We start from the raw sequence: 18,793 nt of genomic DNA on the forward strand, positions 1-18,793 counted from the left end.
TATAGAAGGCCCCCCTCCCATAGTAAAACCACTAGAGGTCACAGTCACTATTAATGCCACCCTTAGTATGCCAAACTGTTGCTAGCAAAATAAATCCTGCACAAATACAGGCCCTCATACGTCAATGTAAAAAAAAAGGGTACATTTTTGTGAATCCCTGCGGCATGAAAGGGTTAAGCCCCTGACGTCAGAGCCGCCCTGTGTGTGTACAGTGATAAGAATCACACCTGAGGTCATCGCCTGTGCGACCCCTCCCGGCCCCGCTCAGGATGACAACTGTTCTCACACAACAAGGCTCGCCTGATACAGGTTACCTGCTGAGAAACCGAGGACGGCGATTGGCTGTCGCATATACGTCACTGCGCGCAGACCGCAAACGATTGGCCAATCCGCTCTCACGGGTTCTAGGGCTCGGCCCCTGATTGGACGGAGCTTCTGTCGTTCAAACACAGGTGTTAGCCGCATTGTAAGGCGATGAGCAGTAGGTACCCTGGCTGGCGCTCGGGGTGATCCGGGGGAAGGAGATCGCTGTCGGAGGCCGAGACCCCTGGGCAGGAAAATGGGAGATGGCTGTACGAGCAGAGATGGCGTTATATCTGGCGGCCGCCTTTGTGCTACTACGTAGCTGTAGGTGCCTTGACAATGAGACGACGACGACGATGTTCACGATATACCCGGAAGATCTGAATGCGACTGAGATTACAACACCGCTCAACGGCTCCGCCACCGAAAACAGCACAATACCTGAGAGTGCGACAGAGGCTGAAACGGCGCCGACGGACATAGAGACTACGGTGTTCCAGGGGTTAACACAGAACCCGGGGACGGTGCATAGCCAAAGGGAGTTCGTATCCCCCAGCACTGCCGCAGCGGAGACAACGGCAGCCGTGACCCCGGCCCCGACAGTCCCCATCACCAGAGGCCCTACTACGAGCAGCAGCACCACTGAAGGTGAATATGACGGTAGAATTTTGACCCCTCTCGCTCTCCGTACGGCCTCCAGGCAAATGGCCGCTATGTGAGGACGGTTTGTGTAAGGGGGGTTCTTCTCTCTTGTAAGCTGGTGACGTCACAATACCTCTTGTCTAGATGTGTAGAGTCTGACTGCTGCTGCTGCTGCACCTGATGTGGCTGCCAGATTTAAAGGGACAGTCGCCTAGAAATAAAGACATGAGGAATGTGTATGTGTAGATATACCAGGAGGTCATTGGTGATGATCCAGCCATGAAACCTGTTCCTATCTGTCCCAATCGCTTGTTGCTGCCATTCCACTGGTGCCCAGTCATAGCTCAGCACTTCCTGGTCCTGACACAGCTCCGCTATAGAGAGATCACCTCTGCAGTCAGTTATTGGCCAGTGGTCACTTGCTAGTGTCCAGATGTCATCAGGAAGTGGTCCGCAGCATGGACCAGCCTGGTAATGAGGGATTGCTGTATGACAGGGTTTTCCAATCAGGATGCCTCCAGCTGTTGCCAAACTACAACTCCCTGCATGCCTGGGCAGCTCTTGCCTGGCTGGATATGCTGGGAGTTGTAGTTTTACAAACAGCTGGAGGCACCCTGGTTGGGAAACACTGGACTAAGTCTTAGATCACATGATGGGATTCACCAATGTTTTCCAGACAACTGGGCACATTTTTGGTGGAAATGGCACATTTATATTTGCCGTACGTTTGGTGTTTGACTGATCTTAGGAGACGAACTTCCTATCATTCTGCCTAGAGATGAGCGAACTTACAGTACATTCGATTCGTCACGAACTTCTCGGCTCGGCAGTTGATGACTTTTCCTGCATAAATTAGTTCAGCTTTCAGGTGCTCCAGTGGGCTGGAAAAGGTGGATACATTCCTAGGAGATGCTTTCCTAGGACTGTTATCCACCTTTTCAGGCCCACCGGAGGACCGGAAAGCTGAACTAATTTATGCAGGATAAGCTATCAACTGCCAAGCCGAGAAGTTCGTGACGAATCGAATTTACTGTAAGTTTGCTCATCTCTAATTCTGACCGACAGGTCTATTGTTATTATGTGGCAATAAATCTTTCTTCTTTCAACTGATACATTTATATATTTTATTTTGCCCCCCCCCCCCCAAGTCGTTCCAGAGTCGGTTAATTTGTATGTAGAGGAACCACTTGTATAAAGTCCTTTGTGGGTGATCACATCATTATGGTGATGGCTTGGAGAATGTCAATCTGGCTTTCTAGGATCGTATGTGGCTACCAGTTTGGGTATTTCCAGCTGAGACACTTATGAGGCATTTACAGGGCACCAGATGGTGCCCAAAATGGTCTCCAGTACATCCTAGAAATTGCAGATGACTGCATAAATTAGCAAATCCCCCTCCTCGCTTTGTAAATAGCGGATGTACCACATGCTAGGAAAACCTCTGGCGCACACTGCTTAGATTGGCCCCTTTGGCAAATAACTACTGAGGATGGTGCTGGTACAGTGGCGTGGCTAAGGGTATAGGACAGTGTCTTTTTAACCAGAGTGCCTCCAGCTGTTGCAAAACTACAACTCCCAGCATGCCTGGACAGCCTTCGGCTGTCCAGGCATGCTGGGGGTTGTAGTTTTGCAACAGATGGCGGCACCCTGGTTGGGAAACACTGATATAGGACGTCGCTAATGTATGTGACGTCATGGTCATATTTGTTCCGTATACAGCACAATGCGGATAAGGTTTAGACTATGGCCCTGGTGCCTTTCTCCGGTTGGATGCTATACACTTGCGGCAGCACTTTGACTGCCTTGACCTGCACCACCGCTGCAGAAGAATGGCTGGTCAGTGAAGAGCAGGAGAACGCAATGTACATAGCCAGTCTGTGGCCCTGACGGGTCACACTGGGCATTTATTTATCAGCATTTATGAAAGAGTGTCGGTCAGTGACTGCTGTGTGATTAACCCTTGTCTCTGTTCTTACATGACCTCAGCTCCTGCCTGACAGCTAGTAACACGACCTGTCCCTGATCCTCATCTTGTAGTTAAAATTTGAATGGGAACGATTATTATTATTAAAAAAATTAAATAAAATAAAAATTACATTTTTCAATCCGATCAGTTGAACAAGTCGGGAGAAGAGCAGGCTTAGCGCATTTTTTCTGTCTAGGTTTAACATGACCAAGACAGTTTCATAATGTACATCTAAGGCTATGTTCACACGGCAGAATTTCCGTGTGGAATTCAGCCAAAAAATTCAGATTGAAAAGGCTGAAAATATTATTGCTTATCTTCAATGAGGATTTTGTGGAAGTTAAAGGGGTACTCTGGTGGAAAACTTTTTTTTATTTTATTTTTTAAATCAACTGGTGCCAGAAAGATAAACATATATTTGTAAATTACTTCTATTAAAAAAGGAAATTCTTTTCTCTTTGGATTTCTTTTGTCTGTCCACGGTGCTCTCTACTGACACCCCTGTCCATGTCAGGAACTGTCCAGAGCAGGAGAAAATCTACATGGCAAAAGCATGCAGCTCTGGACAGTTCCTAAAATGGACAGAGGTGTCAGCAGAGAGCACTGTGGACAGACAGAAAAGAAATCCAAAAAAGAAAATAATTTCCTCTGTAGTATTGAGCAGCTAATAAGTACTGGAAGCAGTATGATTTTTTTTTTTTTAATAGAAGTAATTTACAAATCTGTTTTACCTTTTTTGGCATCGGTTGATTTAAAAAAAATAAAATAAAAACATTTCCACCGGACTACCCCTTTTAACCCTTAGGGACTCGGCCTATTTTCACCTTAAGGACTCGGCCCTTTTTTTGCAATTCTGACCACTGTCACTTTATGCATTAATAACTCTGATGCTTTTACCTTTTTATTCTGATTCCGAGAGAGTTTTTTTCGTGACATATTCTACTTTAACATAGTGGTAAATTTTCATTGTTCCTTGTATCCTTTCTTGGTGAAAAATCCCTAAATTTCCTGAAAATTTTAAAAATGTAGCATTCTTCTAAATTTGAAACTCTCTGCTTGTAAGGAAAATGGATATTCCAAATAAATTATATATTGATTCACACAAAAAAATATATCTACTTTATGTTGACATCATAAAGTTGACATGTTTTTACTTTTTGAAGACATTAGAGGGCTTCAAAGTATAGCAGCAATTTTCAAAAATTTCAAAATCATATATATATATATATATATATATATATATATTTTTTTTTTTTTTTTCAGGGACCAGTTAAATGAGAACTCCGGAATATAAAAATTGTCGCCCATACTGCCGGCAGTAAAAAAATAAAGATGTACATTAGAGATGAGCGAACTTACAGTAAATTTGATTCGTCACGAACTTCTCAGCTCGGCGGTTGTTGATTTTTCCTGCATAAATTAGTTCAGCTTTCCGGTGGGCTGGAAAAGGTGGATACAGTCCTAAGAAAGAGTCTCCTAGGACTGTATCCACCTTTTCTAGCCCACGGGAGCACCTGAAAGCTTTACGAATTTATGCAGGAAAAGTCAGCAACTGCCGAGCCGAGAAGTTCATGACGAATCAAATTTACTGTAAGTTCGCTCATCTCTAATGTACATACCTTCCTCCGCTCCCCTGGGGCCTCCGGTAACCGGCTCCGGTCTCTGCCGTGATCCACTTCCTGGTTGCTGGTGGTCGGATGAATCGTACTGCGCTCAGCCAATCACCAGCTGCAGTGAAGTCAGACTCGGCCGGCGATAGGCTGAGCGGCAGTGTGAGAACGCTTCAGGACACAAAATTCTTCACTACACCGGCACCTGCGGCCGGGGCCGAAAACGTCACACTGCCGCTCAGCCTATCGCTGGCCGAGTCGGACTGCACTGCGGCTGGTGATTGGCTGAGCGCAGTATGATTAATCCGACCACCGGCAACCAGGAAGTGGATTGCGGCGGAGACCGGAGACGGTTACCGGAGGCCCCGGGGAGCGGAGGAAGGTATGTACATCTTTATTTTTTTTTACAGCCGGCAGTATGGGGGGACAATTTTTATGTTCTGGAGTTCTCCTTTTAAGTTTGAAGTGGATTTGAGGGGCCTTTCTGTGAGAAATACCACATACATGACCTCATTATAGAAACTGCACCCCTCAAAGTATTCAGAAGGACATTCAGAAAGTTTCTTAACCCTTTAGGTGTTTCACAAGAATAGCCGCAAATTGGAGGAGAAAAATCTAAATCTGCATTTTTTACACTAACATGTTCTTGTAACCCCACTTTTTACATTTTTAAAAGTGGTATTAGGAGAAAAAGCCCCCCCAACATTTTTAGCCCAATTTCTCTCAAGTATGGAAATACCTCATATGTTGACATAAAGTGCTCTGTGGGCTCACAACATGGCTCAAGAGGGAAAGAGCAACTGTGGGGTTTTTGAAAGCGAATTTTGCTGTCATGGTTTTTGGGAGCCATGTTGCATTTAGGAAGCCCCCATGGTGCCAGAACAGCAAAAAAAAAAAAAATAAAATAAAAAAAATGGCATACTATTTTGGAAACTTCACTCCTCAAGGAACGTAACAAGGGGTATAGGGAGCCTTAACACCTCACAGGTGTTTGACGACTTTGCGTTGAAGTTGGACGTGAAAATGGAAAATTAGATTTTTAACACTAAAATGATGGTGTTACCCCAAATTTTTCTTTTTCATAAGGGGTAATAGGAGAAAATGGACCCCAAAATTTGAAGCCCAATTTTTCCCGATTAAGAAAATGCCGCCCCATATGTGGATGTTAAGTGCTCTGCTGGTGCACTACAGGTCTCAGAACAGAAGGAGCTCCATTGGACTTTTGGAAAGAGAATTTTGCTGAAATTGAAGTCGGGGGTTATGTGCATTTACAAACCTCCCATGGTGCCAGAACAGCAGTAACCCCCTCCCACATGTAACACCATTTTGGAAACTAGACCCCCTCCAGGAACGTAAGGGTTACAGTGAGTACTTGCAGTTCACAGATATATATATTTTTTTTAACAGTGGGCCAATAAAAATAAAAATGTGATTTTTTGCACTATTGATAGTGTTACCCCAAATGTTTCATTTTCACATGGGGTAATAGCGCGAAAGGGCCCCCAAAAATTTTAGTGCAATTTCTCCTGAGAAAGAGGAGACCCCATATGTGGATGTAAGTAAATTGCTCTGCTGGCACACTCCAGTGCTCAGAATAGAAGGAGCACCATTGGGCTTTTTGGAGTGAAAAGTTTGTTGGAATTAAAGTCGGGGGGCCATGTGTGTTTATAAAGCCCCCATTGTGCAAGAACAGCAGTAACCCCACATGTGACACCATTTTGGAAAAAATTTGTAGCCCAATTTCTCCAGAATAACAAAATACCCCATATAAGGCGGAAAAGCACTATGCGGGTGCAAAACAGGGCTTAGGAGTGAGACAGCATCGATGAGATTTGAGGTGGTGCTTTGCATTGCAATGGTTGAGGTTCTGACATAAAATCTAAAAAAAAAAAAAAAAAAAAAAAAAAAAAAAAAAATAAAAAAAAAAAAATGCCCACAATTTTGAAACTACACCGCTCAAGGAAGGTAACAAGGGGTACAGTGAGTACTTATACCTCACAGGGGTAAACAGTGGGCCGTAAATTGAAAATTTTTATTTTTTTACACTAAAATGCTGGGGTTACCCAATTTTTTTCATTTGGTAATGGGAGAAATTGGGTTACAAATTTTGGAGGTCTTTTTCTCCTGACTATTGAAATACATCCACATATGGGGTAACGTGCTATGGGCCTATGGTATATCAGTAGCTGACGGTTACATACATTCAGAGTAAAACACAAAAATGAAACACCCACATGTGACACCATTACAGAAAGTATCCACCCTGAGGAATGGGTATAGGGGTATAAGAGGACATTTTGAACGCACATGTATTTCCCAAATTTTTTTTTTCCAGGAATGGATGAAGGGTAGGTTTTGAAAATTTCAATTTTCAACCTATGCTCTGCTTCATCTTTCTTGGGAACAACTAACATGTGACTCCGAATTGTCGCCTGGAAATACGACAGAGCTCAGCGAGAACTCTTCGCATTTGAGGCGGAGGTTTGTTACTAACAGTTACATACATTCAGAGGAAAATACAAGAAAGGAACACCCACATGTGAGAATACTACAAACACTACACCCCCTAGGGAAGGTGTATGGGGTGAAGTGGAGATTTGGAACAGATGGGTGTTCCCTAAATTTTGGATGAAGTGCAAATGGAGGGGGGGGGGGGGGGTTACCTCAAATGCGCACCCTGCTCAGGTGGGGAGAGAGCGCTGCACATTTGAGGCAACTGCAAAGCCCCACTGCTGTTGACTTTGTGTCCCATGACCTATTTTTTTTTTTTAGGGGGGAAAAAAGAAAAAGATATTGGATGGATATATATATATATATATATATATGTATATGTGTGTGTTATCTTTTTGTTTACCTCCTAAACGCTTTCCCTGCCTAATCTAAAACTATCACTAAACGCTGCTGTGCCACAGAACAATGCCAGATGGCACTTTTTGGACTGTGAGGAGGGAGATACAGGATGGAGCTCCGCTCTGATCAGTACCAGATGTTAAATGGTGCTGATCAAAGTGGAGCAACATGCTCCTGCTCTCCTTCCCCCCCCCCCCCTCATGCACTGTGATTTGTTTGGGGGGGGGGGGGTTGTACCTCCCAGTACATTACGGATGGTGACTGATCCTTATCTGGGTCATCGGGTCACACGTGACCAAGATGACCCCGAATCGCCACAGATCGCCGGTTTGTATTTACCGGCGATCACCGATATGGAGGATCCTCAGGACCTTCCTTGGCGACATGGCAGGATGCCTGCTGAATGATTTCAGCAGGCATCCGGCTCCGATCCCCACCTGACAAGCGGCGGGGAACGGAATCGCATCAAATCGCCGGTCTGGCGGGGAACGGAAATGCTCAGGGTGTACAGGTACGCCGGCAGGGACACGTGAGTACAACCTCCAATACCAGTGGTCTACAACCTGCGGACCTCCAGATGTTGCAAAACTACAACTCCCAGTACAAACAGTACACCCCCTAGGGAAGGGAAGGTGTATGGCTGTCCGGGCATGCTGGGTGTTGTAGTTTTGCAACATCTGGAGGTCCGCAGGTTGTAGACCACTGTCCTATACTTTACATTGCACGGATCCCTCAACATACGGTGGTTTCAACATACGATGGTCCATTTGGAGCGGATTCCCATCGTATGTTGAGGGAGCACTGTATATCGTTCTGCGCTGCACCTGTCCTATATAACATGATGCCTGCAGACTGGATTGTATTCTCAGTCTATGGGCCATTATTTCTTCAGACAAGTGTTAAATATACATTCTATATAAAGTGTATAATACACCTAGAGCACATTTCTTGTACCGGAGCTCTGCTATAGCTACATGGAAATATGAACTGACCCTAGTTACATAGCAACACCACATCCTGCAGAAAGCAATGCGACACTTCTGGTTGTGAAGAAGTGAGAAACAACATGGCTGTAACACAGTGAGACCCTCTCCCTCCATCATGATATAGACAGGGAAAGCAGGCCGGCCTATTGTGGTGGTAGAATCATATGCTCATATAGCTGCAGTGCTTAAAGGGGTACTCCTGTGGAAAACATAATAATAATTATTATTATTATTATTTATTTTTTTTTTTTTTAATCACCTGGTGCCAAAAAGTACAGATTTGTAAATGACTTCTATTAAAAAATCTTTACCCTTCCAGTACCTTTTTAGCAGCTGTATGCTCCAAGGAAACTCTTTTTTTTTTCTTTTTTTTATTTCTTTTTTGTCTTGTCCACAGTGCTCTCTGCTGACTCCTGATACAGGTGTCAGCAGAGAGCACTGTGGACAAGGCAAAAAAAGAAATTCTAAAAGAATAGAATTTCCTCTGTAGCATACAGCTGCTAATAAGTACTGGAAGGGTAAAGATTTTTTAATAGAAGTAATTTACAAATCTGTTTAACTTTCTGTTACCAGCTTATTTAAAAAAAAAAAAAAAAATGTTTTCCACCGGAGTACCCCTTTAACGCAACAGGTTTCACTGTTCTTTTCAATGTAGTTGCGCCCAAAAATTAGCAGGCTGCAGGTTGAGACTAAAGTTTACCATACGCATTAAAATGGCGGTCAGGATCCATCTTTACTTTTTCAGAGCAAATTAAAAATGAATGTTGTGATTTGATTGGTTGGTGGATTTTTTGTAAAAGGGTATACCCAGGGTATACAGGGAAAATGGTGATTATTTATTTAATTTCCATATGGTCTCCTGATCCCTGTTCTGCTTCATCCAGCTGGAGAATAAACAGGAGGGTGTCCATTTGTTTGTTTCTGTAACTCCAATACAACCTGGTCACTACTTAAAGGGGTACTCCACTGGCCAGCATTCAGAAGTAAATGTATTGTGGGGGTCGGCCACGTCCATTGTGACATCACGGCCACGCCCCCTCAATGCAAGTCTATGAGAGGGGGCGTGACGGCCGTCACGCCCCCTCTCATAGACTTGCATTGAGGGGGCGTGGCCGTGATGTCACGAGGGACGTGGCCGACTCCTGCAGCGCAAAAACAGCATTCGGAACATTTACTTCCGAACACTGGCCAGTGGAGTACCCCTTTAACTCCTTCTCCACCTGGATGTGGCAGCAGCTACCTCTGGTGGGTCAGGAGACCCTCATTCTGACATGTGGCAAAGGACACCTATTTAACCTCTAATGGACACTTGGATTTGTTTAGCACCTATGTTGGAAGCTATCCTGACATGCATGCTAAACATAGGGGGAAAACCGGAGGTGAACACAATCTAAAATAGTAAAAGTTACACCATTCTGCATTAATTAGCCAAATGCAAACACATTCTATCAGCCCATTCCTTACATGTTCGGCTTCGTTCAGATTGCGTTCCAACAGAAGTTTAACGGGTCCGTTAGGTAAACTGTGAACGGGCCATCAAACACATCCGTTACTGCACTCCTAGCGTTGCATGTAGTGACGCATGTGTCCTATAATGTACTTTTCTGCAGGTTCCATTCCCACATCTGATTTTGAATTTTTTTTTTTATCCGGATGCAGGACTGAGCCTACAGCGCCTTTTTTTTTTTTTTTTTTTTTTTTTTTTTTTTTTCTCTCTCTCTCTTATTCCCCTCACGCATCTGGTAACTGCTGTGTTCTCTCCTCATAGAGTATAATACAAAACGTACCTTTCCCGAAATGATAATTTTTCGGCATCCAGTAGCGGCAGGGAGGGGAGCGGTGATAGGTCTCAGGATCCCCGGACAGGCAGGGGGAGAGAAGCGGGTGGTGGCGACGGTCTATGGCACCGCAAAAGCCACTGCAGTGCATTGATTTAAAGCGCCCGCTTTAAATCAATGATCTGCAGCGGTGTCGCGGGGGGGATAAATAGCCGATAACTTATACCGGAATATCGGTATAAGTTATTGGCTATCGGCCCTAACCTCCACCGATTATCGGTATCGGCCCTAAAAAAACGATATCGGTCGATCCCTAGTCGGGACCCTGGACCAAATAAGAAGAAAAAGGGGCTGCCACTACCACCTCTCGCCTGCAGGGGTGGCAATTTAAGAGACAGATTGCCGCCCTGCATTACACTGTAGAGCTTCAGTCAGCTCGTACAGTGCACAAGTTCCTCAGAAGCCGATATCGGGAAAAGGAAGAAGAGCAGAACAATAAACAGCCAGAGGTAGGACGGGGAAGGTGAGGAGCTTCTGGACTGCTCTGCTGAATGGTGGCTCCAGGTCTATCTGTGCTATAGTATAATATCACCAGCAAGGGGGGCTCTGTAGTTCTGCTGGTAATAAATCTATCAGGACATGAGGGGGAACGAGTGGTCTTTTGCGGCAGCATGGTCTGTCATTGAGGGGTCCCAGGGTCCCTCCTTCCTTCACAGATAACATTGCCTGGAGTCCTATGTCCCTGTCAGCTTACACTTCCTCTCAGTAACTTTACTTTCACTTTGCCCTTGACCTTTCAGTCATTCTTTAACCCCTTTATTGATTAAAAAGATAACAAATCCCCTATACACTGATCTCTACTGATATACCCTTTGGCAGCTGTCACTCAGCTTTCATAGTCTCCTGCATGCAGATGTTTTCTAGTATAGTTAGCAGGAGTCTGGCACAGATGGATAAGTGATAAAAGCCCTATCTTTATCACAGTGTGGGGCACTATTATATCCTGGCGGCACAGTGTGGGGAGTTATAGTTTTGCAACATCTGGAGGTCCGCAGGTTGAAGACCACTGCTCTATACTGTATCCCTATGCCCGGGCTGCAAAAGGTAAACAAAATAAACTTTAACTCACCTTCCCCATCGGTCCGGACCAGCTTCCTAGGGAATAGAACGTCGGAAAGCAGTCAGCCTATCTCGGTCCGCAGCGATTTTCCGCCTTGGCCGGAGATAGGTTGAGCCCACTGTCATGTAAGAAGCCGGCCGATGTGGAACATTGCTGCGGCTGGTGATAGGCTGACGGCTGTCCGACGTTCACGTCCCCAGGAAGAGTGCAAGGCTAACGTAGGAACATGCTTTAAAGTTTATTTTTGTTTAGCTTTTGCAGCCCGGGCATAGGGATACAGCTATAAAGTGTCAGCGCCGGTGGCCGCAACAAACAGGAGGACGAGGAGAGCAGCGCTTGTGGGTGACGTGAGTAGTACCCTGATGGGGACAGTGCAGCTCTGGGGGCGGGGGGGGGGGGAATACCGTTTATATACCATGGAACCGCCATAAGCTTCAAAAATACAGCGATACACATATTTGGACATACCGCCCAGCCCTACCTTGCACACATTCAAGGCACCCAGTGCCAGAGACAGCAAAACATCATTGAACCTCCACCATATTTCACTGTAGGTTCTGTGTTCTGTTCTTTGTAGGCCTCGTTTGTTTTCGGTAAACAGTAGAAGGATTTGCTTTACCAAAAAACTCTATCTTGGTCTCATCTGTCCACAAGATGTTTTCTCAGAAGGATTTTTGGCTTACTCAAGTTCATTTTGGGAAAGTGTAGTCTTGCTTTTTTTTTTTCTATGTCTCTGTGTCAGCAGTGGGGTCCTCCTGGGTCTACTGCCATAGCATTTCATTTCATTTAAATGTCGACAGATAGTTTGCGCTGACACTGATGCTCCCTGAGCCTGCAGGGCAGCTTGAATATCGTTGGAACTTGTTTGGGGCTGCTTATACACCATCCAGACTATCCTGCGTTGACACCTTTCATCAATTTTTCTCTTCCGTCCACTCCCAGGGAGATTAGCTACAGTGCCATGGGTTGCAAACTTCTTAATGTTGCACACTATGGACAAAGGCAAATCTAGATCTCTGGAGATGGACTTGTAACCTTGAGATTGTTGAAATTTTTCCACAATTTTGGTTCTCAAGTCCTCAGACAGTTCTCTTCTCCTCTTTCTGTTGTCCATGCTTAGTGTGGCACACACAGACACACAATGCAAAGACTAAGTGAACTTCTCTCCTTTATCTGCTTTCAGGTGTGATTTTTATATTGCCTACACCTGTTACTTGCCCCAGGTGAGTTTAAAGGCGCATCACATGCTTGAAACAATCTTATTTTTCCACAATTTTGAAAGGGTGCCAATCATTATGTCCAGCCCATTTTTGGAGTTTGGTGTGACATTATGTCCAATTTGCTTTTTTTCCTCCCTTTTTTGGTTTAGTTCCAATACACACAAAGGGAATAAACATGTGTATAGCAAAACGTGTTACTGCAATCCTTTTCTGTGAGAAATACTTTTTCTTGAAAAATCTTAGGGGTGCCAACATTTACGGCCATGACTGTACATACATACATACACACCTATACCACATATTAAAAGGCCAATTCCAAGCTGTCCAGTCCATGGAGAAGTCTATGGGATCCATTTTATCATAAGTTTTTTTTACACTTTTTTTTAGTTTTTTTTTTTTTCTTAACAATTTTGAACTGTGCCATAGTGGAAAGAGTTTACAAGGTCTGGCTTACAAGTGAATAAACCCAAAGAGCCACTCTGGCTCTTTAAAGCACTCACAAACTTATACTGCTTTTTGATTTAGGACAATCTCTACTTAATAGAAGGTCCTTTGAAAATAAGCCAATAACAAAGCGTCCTCTTTCTAAAAACTCACTGCTATCTTCTGTAATCTTGACAGTAAGTGTTCAGCTTCACTGCGGCACCACCACAGCAGAAATAAAGCATTACACAGAGCCTATTCATATCAATGTGTTGTCTGTGGAATACAGGACCGGTTAGGTTGTCCAGAGTTAAAGGTGCTCTTTGTATCTGCTCCACGCTCTGACCAAGAGATGAGGATCCCCCTCTATCAACACATATTTTGTATATCCTATATGAAAATGTATTTTTCGAAACGACTCATTTAATGCAGTACAGCTGTAGACAACACAGGATGTACATATACGCCCTGGCCGCCTGGTACTTAACACACCAGGGCGTACATGTTGCAGTGCATTCTGTCTCCAGACGCTCCTGTCTGCATGCTCTCTCTCCACCCAGGGAAGCTGTATATGTCTGTCAAGCAGATGGAGTAAAAGTTTCATCTTTATATACCTGGATGGAGAGTGTGTTCTATTGTGTTGCACATGGAGTAGCACAGCAGAAGGATTTTTGTGGCCGATCTGGTTTCACTCCAAAAAGCGAGGGTTCAGACTGTGCCCAGCTCTCTCCCGTGTAAGTAAAGTTCAGGAGCTGCTTGCTTCATAGACTGTGAATTATGCCGTGAACAATGCTGATCATGGTATCGGAAAGGTAAAAATTGACAGGTGCTGGTGCGTTCAAGGCTCTCTGTCCGACCCCCGCTGCGTGATCGTGGGGGTCCGATGCGTCAACATGGCAGTTCCCTTGGTCTGACTGGGTCAAAGGTTCACCTTCCAACAATGACCCTAAGCACATAACCAGGACAATGCAGGATATGCAGGGACAACTGTGAATATCCTTGCATGGCCCAGCCAGAGCCCACACTTGAACCTAATCAAACATCTTCGTAGAGACCTAAAAAGGGCTTCCCCCAATGGTCCTGATCCAACCTGACAGCTTGAAAGGATTTGCAGACAAGAATTCTAGTAAATACTAAAATCCCAGGTGTGCAAAGCTTATCATGGAACACTGGAGACTGTAAAAGGTGCTTTAACTAAAGAGTAAAGGGTCTGAATACTTATGTCAGTCCAATAATTTAGAGTTCTAGCTTTCTGCTTTCACTATGTCATTGTGGAGGATGAAGATAATTTTTTATTTTATTTGTAAGAAGAATTATTATAATTTTTTTTATATATTAACAAACTTTTAGGGTAGGGTCACACATAGTGTACACTATGTGACATCCGCTGCACAGTAGGAAAGATGCTGTACATTCTCCCATGAGCAGACACACAAGGCTACCCACAGCAGCTCTGTGTGTGCAGTGGAGTGCACTGCACTCACAGGGCTGTCACAGTGCTGCCACAGAGGGGGAGTGGGGGGTTCTCAGACGATCCCTCTTTAAAATAATTTTTTCCCCAGTGCTGAACAACCCCTTTTTTAAATATATTTTTTATGTGTTATTGACATATGTGAAGGTACATTTATTGATTAGGAGTATGATTAGGAATTGTGATATTTTGCCTGTTTTTGTTAACGTTTCTTTTTTCTTTTTAGATGTAGTTACTGAGAGTCCTACAACGCCTACATTAGATGGACCCGTCACTAGCACAAGCATACCTGCTGCAATTACTACAGTGGAAGTTCTTCTATCAAGCAAAAGTTTAATAACTACAACATTGCAAACATTTTATATAACAACATCACCTGATAATACTACATCTGCTGTAGCAGATATGTCATGGACTCAATTCAATATCATCATCCTGACAGTCATTATAATTGTGGTGGTCCTGTTGATGGGATTTGTGGGGGCTGTATATATGTATAGAGAGTATCAGAGCCGGAAGCTCAACGCTCCTTTCTGGACCATTGAACTGAAAGAGGACAATATCAGTTTTAGCAGTTACCATGACAGCATCCCCAATGCCGATGTTTCTGGTCTTCTGGAAGATAATGCAAATGAAATTGCTCCAAATGGCCAACTCATGTTGTCTGCTCCTATACACAACTATAAACCATAAAAGAAAACTTGTATACCTGGTATTTCTAGGTCGACTTGACTTAAATATTGAAATTAATATCTTCAAGAACTGTGATGTATTGGACAACTAACTCAATGTTCAATATTGAACGTGGCATTTTGGATATTTTTTTATTTTATTTAATAAAACCATGGCTTGCTTTTCCTTTAAAGAAAGTGAAGCCAAACTTTTTTTTTTTTTTTTTTTATGTTTTAGGATTATTTAAGCAGTTTTACTTTTTTCATTGCATCATGTGTTCAGTTTGTCCATATTCCTTCTTTTAAATTGTCTTACACCTTTTAGTAATTGCTAAAAAAAAAAACGAAAAGAAAAAAAAAACAATATAAGCGGAATATCATTTTCCAGACGCTCTGCATAGATAGGAATTGCCCAACTATTGTCAATAAAGAAATTCTATTAAACAGAGTTTATTTCTAGATGGGTTTCTAAATGAAATTACATAAATGTGGATAACCTTTGTCCCCAGTTGTATCTCTAAAAATGGGAATGATTGCTAGTAGAAAGGGTAGAAGGTAACCAGCCAAGGGATCGGTTTCCGTGTTTGGTTAAAACAATACTTCAGTCCTTTACAAGTAGGGGTGGTGCATGACTGAGGAAGTTAAAAAATAAGTCACTAGACTTAAAAGGGGTATTGAAGTGTAAGACAACTGATCCACTATCCAAAGGATAGGAGATGTGTCTGGTGGGGGATCCAAGCGGTGGGAACCCTGCGATCTGCATTAAGCCCCGACTCTCCCATGCAAGGAAGTGCCCCCCCCCCCCCCACTCTGCAGGAAGCGGAGGCCAACACGTCCCCTCTATGCATCTCTATGGGAGAGCAGGAGATACTGCGTTCGTGTATCACCAGCTCTCCCATAGAGATACTTGGAATGAACGTGTAATCCACCTTTGTGTGGGGGTCGACAGTCTCCTTGCACGGAGTGTAGATTACTCCTTGCGCAAAAAGATCTGTGCGCTGGGCAGGAGATTGCAGGAGTCCCTACAATCAGACCCCCGCAATCAGACACTTATCTCCTATCCTGTGAATAGGGGAGAAGTCGTTTTATGCTGCAGTACTCCTTTAACAGTGTTGCCTGTGGTATTCCTTTTAAAGTCCACCTGTTTCAAAAGATCTTTAAAGGGTACTTTGCTGAAAACATCTTATCCCCCTATCCAAAGGATAGGGGATAAGATGTTATATGGCTGGGGTCCCGCCATTGGGGACCCCCGTGATCTCAGGGCCGGCAGCGGTGGCGTCCAGAACACTGCTAAATCTAAAACCATGTATAGTAAAATGTCAGGGTACGAGACTATACAGAAGAAAATGTGGTGAAGACAGTAAATAAACCATGCTATAAACAGTAATGGAAAATTAAAGGAAATCTGTCACCAGTTTCACCTGCACTAACCTGTCCGTAGAGACAGACAGTGCAGTTGACACTGATGACAGCCATACTTACCTGATCCCGTCCTGTGCTCTGGTTTTCCCGCAATCTTCTGCTGTATCTTACGTTCCGGTGCCAACTTGGAGCATGGGCGGAGCTTCGTGACGTTACTGCTGCTGCTTCTCTGCTAGGTTTCCCTGCTAGCAAACAGCAGTGGTGATGTCACAAAGCTCTACCTGTGCTTTGAAATGCTGCTCTGCAGCACTGCCGAATGTGGGTTCAGTGGGGGACATGTATCATTATTTGTGTATGGTAGAAGCATTTTACCCCTTTTCCCGAATTCGAAATTATGCGCAGAAGTGCTAAATTTATCAATCTAGCGCAATGAGTTTCATAAATTGCGGGGCAAATATAGTAATCTTCTCAATCCAATCTTTGGAAAATAGAATCAATGATTTAGAGCATCTTGCTGTGTTAAGTCCAAGATGGCTTATATTTGCGCAAAAAAACAAAACAGCTCTTGCGGCCAAATTTTTGGTGTAAAGAAAAAGTACGCAGTTAATAAATCCATGTGTACTATAGATGTCACTCCAAGGTACCCTGATTCAGCCACATCTGGTGGAAATGCTCTACCAAAATGTGCGCAAAAAAATTTGCAAAATAAGGGCTTGCGCAAAATTTTGTGCAAAAATAAAAATACCCACACAACAGGGTTAAAATCTTTGATACATGTCCCCCAATGTGTGTGGAAAAAAAAAAAAAAGGAACAAAAGTTTGCACAGAGGTAAAAGCATATTACAGTTGTATTACTTAGCATCATGGGCTCTGAGGTTGAAAGACAAAACATCCTGGAATACCCCTTTAATGCATGGTTTTGATAGATTAACCCATCAGAGTTGTGACACGTTGATTATTGGTGCTCTCACTGTTTCAGAGCCCCTGAGAGTCTTCTTCGTAGTACTCTATTTCTCATTATCTACATTTCGGGTGGTGGGACCTGAGCTTGGATTTTTACTATTAGTACATATTCATGGACTTCCTTTCCCTTACTCTTCCCTACTATGCCATGACCTAAGTACATTACTATAGATGGCATAAGAGACAACGCTTCAACTTTTCAGCATCTGTGTAACATCCCAATGAGCCCAGATGCTTTAACTAACTTACAGCACATTCAGCAAACAAAGTTTAACTACTTAAGGACAATGAACGTAAATGTACCTCCTGATGTGTTGGTACTTAAGGCACCAGAAAGTAAATTAAACCCTCAGATGCCATGATCAATACAAATCACAGCATCTGCATCAGTGCAGAGCTTCTAAGGGCTGAAATGGTCACCCACGGCACGGCTGTGGGGATCAGGTCATCCAAGATGGCTGATGGTGGTCCCCTCACCTGCTCTGACCATCATCATGAGGTCTTCTTCACAGCATCTGCCCGGGGTCGGGTCCGTGCTGCTTCAGGCCTCCGGTGTGCGTCCCCTGCGTCGTTGCTATGCGCTGCGCTGCGCGGCGCATGACGTCAGTACGCCGTGCAGCGCATAGCAACGACGCAGGGGACGCACACGGAGGCCTGAAGCAGCGCGGACCCAACCCCGGCAACAGGTAATTATGCAACCGGGGATGGGGGGAGGCAACGGGGCAGCGGCGCCGGCAATGGGTGCCGGCACCGATAGTCAGGGGGACAGAACGGGCAGCGGCGCCGATAGCCAGGGAGAGAGAAGGGCCGGCAGCAGGGCTCTAGACACCAGGAAAGGCAGGGGGAAAGAAGCCGGCAGCGACAGCCTCTCTCCCCCTATATTTACCCAAATATCCTTGGTAAAATGAGGGTGCGTGTTATAGGCCGGTGCGTGGTATACCCCGATAAATACGGTAATCAAAAGTCACATGTATGCAAAAGTGGTACCAATAAATTTACAGGTCACGGTGCAAAAAATGAGCCCTCATACAGCCCGTATATGGAAAAAATTGTTATAAAATATACTAGAGATACTAATTTTGTTTAAAACATTTGATTTTTTTTTTTTAAGTAGTACAAAAATAGTAAAGCATGTAAATATGGGTATCATTTTAATCGTACTGACCCTCAAATTAAATAGAACATGTCATTTTTACCCTAAAGTGCACTGCGTAAAAACGAAACCCTCCAAAAATTGTTTGGGTTTTTTTGTACATTTTTCCACAAAATAATATTTTTAGGTTGCGGTGTACATTTTATGATAGAATAAAAGTTGTCATTACAAAGTACAATTGGTCTAGCATTAAAAAAAAGAAGCCCTCATATGGGTCTGTGGTTGGAAATATGAAAAAAGTTATGGATTTTAGAAGACAAGGAGGAAAACACAAA

At 43.9% G+C, this 18,793-nt stretch overlaps 1 protein-coding gene across 1 annotated transcript; it reads left to right on the top strand.

The window, feature by feature from the left end:
* Positions 1-425: 425 nt before the first annotated feature.
* MEGF9 (multiple EGF like domains 9) lies at positions 426-15,488 on the top strand. The gene is made up of 2 exons (XM_056539180.1): positions 426-951; positions 14,596-15,488. The coding sequence occupies exons 1-2, from the start codon at positions 567-569 to the stop codon at positions 15,060-15,062; spliced, it is 852 nt and encodes a 283-aa protein (XP_056395155.1). The 5' UTR covers positions 426-566; the 3' UTR covers positions 15,063-15,488.
* Positions 15,489-18,793: the final 3,305 nt, after the last annotated feature.

The sequence above is a fragment of the Hyla sarda genome, chromosome 9, assembly GCF_029499605.1.
Source record: "Hyla sarda isolate aHylSar1 chromosome 9, aHylSar1.hap1, whole genome shotgun sequence".
Lineage (NCBI taxonomy): Eukaryota > Metazoa > Chordata > Amphibia > Anura > Hylidae > Hyla > Hyla sarda.

Bases quoted from the DNA above. Each gene is read 5' to 3' on its own strand.
- MEGF9 (XM_056539180.1), top strand. From the start codon at position 567: ATGGCTGTACGAGCAGAGATGGCGTTATATCTGGCGGCCGCCTTTGTG. The intron at 952-14,595 runs GTGAATATGACG...TTTTCTTTTTAG, and splicing joins GAGCAGCAGCACCACTGAAG to ATGTAGTTACTGAGAGTCCT.